Below are 2,604 nucleotides of genomic sequence, written 5' to 3'. Positions count from 1 at the left end.
CTACACAATGGGCTATATGTGTTCTGCCCACCCCGGTATCAACACCCGATATTTATTGCTTAACAACACACATAAAATTTAATAAATACTACACACCTGAAAATATTAGAAAAAAAAATCAGCAGAAATAAGCATTATTTTTCTTTCCCTTATAATTTATTTGTTTTTTTTTTATTTAGCTTACAGCAAGAGTCCAGTAGTACATTAGGTGGACCACGATGCATAACTTTAAACATGCCACATGTCCACAGCTGCATCTAATAACGAAAGATAATAACCATAATAACAAAACTTGTCTGTCCGGTCTTGGTATTACTCGTTACTATCGAGTATAGTTCATTGTTGATATTATCGATTGTGTAAGAGGCTCGCTATTGCGAAATCGGCCTAATTAGAGAGGAGCATGTAAAGCTGTTCTATACTGCGCATGACAGATGGATTATACTCGGATTTAGATGCTGGCACCAGCTAAATTCGGCCAGATACTGTTGTCATAAGCTGTTCAGTAAGTCTTCTCTTGCATTAAACGAAGCATAATGGTGAGTAGAATTGATTATACACTGCACGTGCAAAGTAAGTAAGAGAGAGAAACAAATATATATCTAAATAGACAGACAGAAGCACGTTGGAAGGGACATATACTTACTTTTTTATGGTAAAACTAGGTTACTTAAAGTTTTTTTAAAAATCGTAAAATATTCAGAAACAGTGGACTGAACAAATGGAGGATAGTTATACTAATAGTTAATATGACCAGTTTATTCGATGACTAACATTATGAACTCTATCTATTGGAGAAATCTTCTTAAGAGCATCAAATATTTATGATATAAACTGAACCAGATTTTCAGAGTTAAGAACACATTTCAAAAGTAAATAAATAAATGTCTATTTAAAATTGCCAGAAAAGATCCCAGTTAAAATGATACTTCTATTTTCAATATTATCGATCAATCGTTGCCCTCTTCTCTTTAATATACATTTGGATAGTTACATCTGCAGAGATGAATTACGTTCTTACACTTTTGTAACTGTTTAAACAATGTTTCGTAGATGGTTACTTCTTTTGAGATTTATCACATTCTTACGCTTTGTAACTGTTTTAACAATATTCTGTAGATTGTTACTTCTTTTGAGATTTATTACATTTTTACACTTTTGTAACTGTTTTAGCAATGTTTTGTAGATGATTACTTCTTTTGAGATTTATTACATTTTTACACTTTTGTAACTGTTTTAACAATATTCTGTAGATTGTTACTTCTTTTGAGATTTATTACATTTTTACACTTTTGTAACTGTTTTAGCAATGTTTTGTAGATGATTACTTCTTTTGAGATTTATTACATTTTTTACACTTTTGTAACTGTTTTAGCAATGTTTTGTAGATTATTACTTCTTTTGAGATTTATTACATTTTTACACTTTTGTAACTGTTTTAGCAATGTTTTGTAGATGATTACTTCTTATGAGATTCTTACATTCTTATACTTTTGTAGCTGTTTTAGCAATGTTTTATAGATGGACTATTTGCACTAGCCGTTCTTAATTTAGAAGTGATAGACAAGAGGGAAGGTAACTAATCAACGCCACTCACCGCCAACTCTTTACCAATGAACAGTGGGATTCCCCATCACATTATTACGCCCCCATGGCTGAAAGGGTTAGCATGATCGGTGGTGGGATTCGAACCCGCGGGTTGCGAGTCAAGCATCCTAAGAGTGTTAAAGAAATGTAAAACGTCGTACACGCGACTTAAGTAAGCCTATTTTAAAATTAATTTATATAAATAACTTGATCTGCCTTCTATTGAGACATTGTATATTTTCAGTATAGGAGGAAGGTTTGCATTGTTTTAATCCGTATAATAACATATAGGAATTACAACATAGTTTACTATCGATAATGCTCCCCAGTGGCACAGCGATATGTCTGCGAACTTACAACACTAGAAACCGGGTTTCGATACCCGTGGTGAGAAGAGCACAGATAGCCCTTGTGTAGCTTTGTGCATAATTAAAAACAAACAAACTATCGATAATTTGGTGATATTGATTAAATAGCAGTGAATTCAGAAGAATACTACCATTTCACTCTAGTTAGGACCTCATTTTTATTTTCATTGCAATGACACGTCTGTATCAACTGCAATGTTTGAATATTTAACTATCGGACACACTTTATGATAGTTTATTGAGATATGAAACTGTATTGTTACGAAATTTTAGAATAAATACATGACTGTTTCATTAATACATTTTATTGTTGCCAAAGTTTAATATTGTTGCTGTGATTAGTTCGTTAATGTATTTAATGAACATGGAAACAGTATTGTCGCAGGAGTTTAGCCTTGTTACTGTGATTGTATCATTGGTAAGTTATGTGAAGATTGGGAGCAGTATTGTTGGAGTAACTTGGCCTTGTAACATGTAACATACTGGTATGAAGAGTGCTCTTCTCACGCTTAAAACCGATAAATTGTTAGACCAGTTTGAATGTAATGATGTTTACAGAGTTTTTGTGTGGCTAAAAAACCGACAGTTGTTAGACCAGTTTGAATGTAATGATGTTTACAGAGTTTTTGTGTGGCTAAAAAACCGACAG

At 32.7% G+C, this 2,604-nt stretch overlaps 1 protein-coding gene across 1 annotated transcript in view; it reads left to right on the top strand.

Moving 5' to 3' along the window:
- The first annotated feature begins 419 nt into the window (after positions 1-419).
- The window catches only part of LOC106467891 (dentin sialophosphoprotein-like), a 6,625-nt gene continuing 4,440 nt past the window's right edge, over positions 420-2,604 (top strand). Inside the window, exon 1 of the mRNA XM_013928274.2 lies at positions 420-539. Within this exon, the coding sequence (XP_013783728.1) occupies positions 537-539 (3 nt within the window). The 5' untranslated portion in view covers positions 420-536. The remainder of the gene's footprint in view (positions 540-2,604) is intronic.

Source organism: Limulus polyphemus, unplaced genomic scaffold (assembly GCF_000517525.1).
Source record: "Limulus polyphemus unplaced genomic scaffold, Limulus_polyphemus-2.1.2 Scaffold2781, whole genome shotgun sequence".
NCBI lineage: Eukaryota > Metazoa > Arthropoda > Merostomata > Xiphosura > Limulidae > Limulus > Limulus polyphemus.
This window is presented reverse-complemented; position numbering and strand designations above follow the sequence as displayed.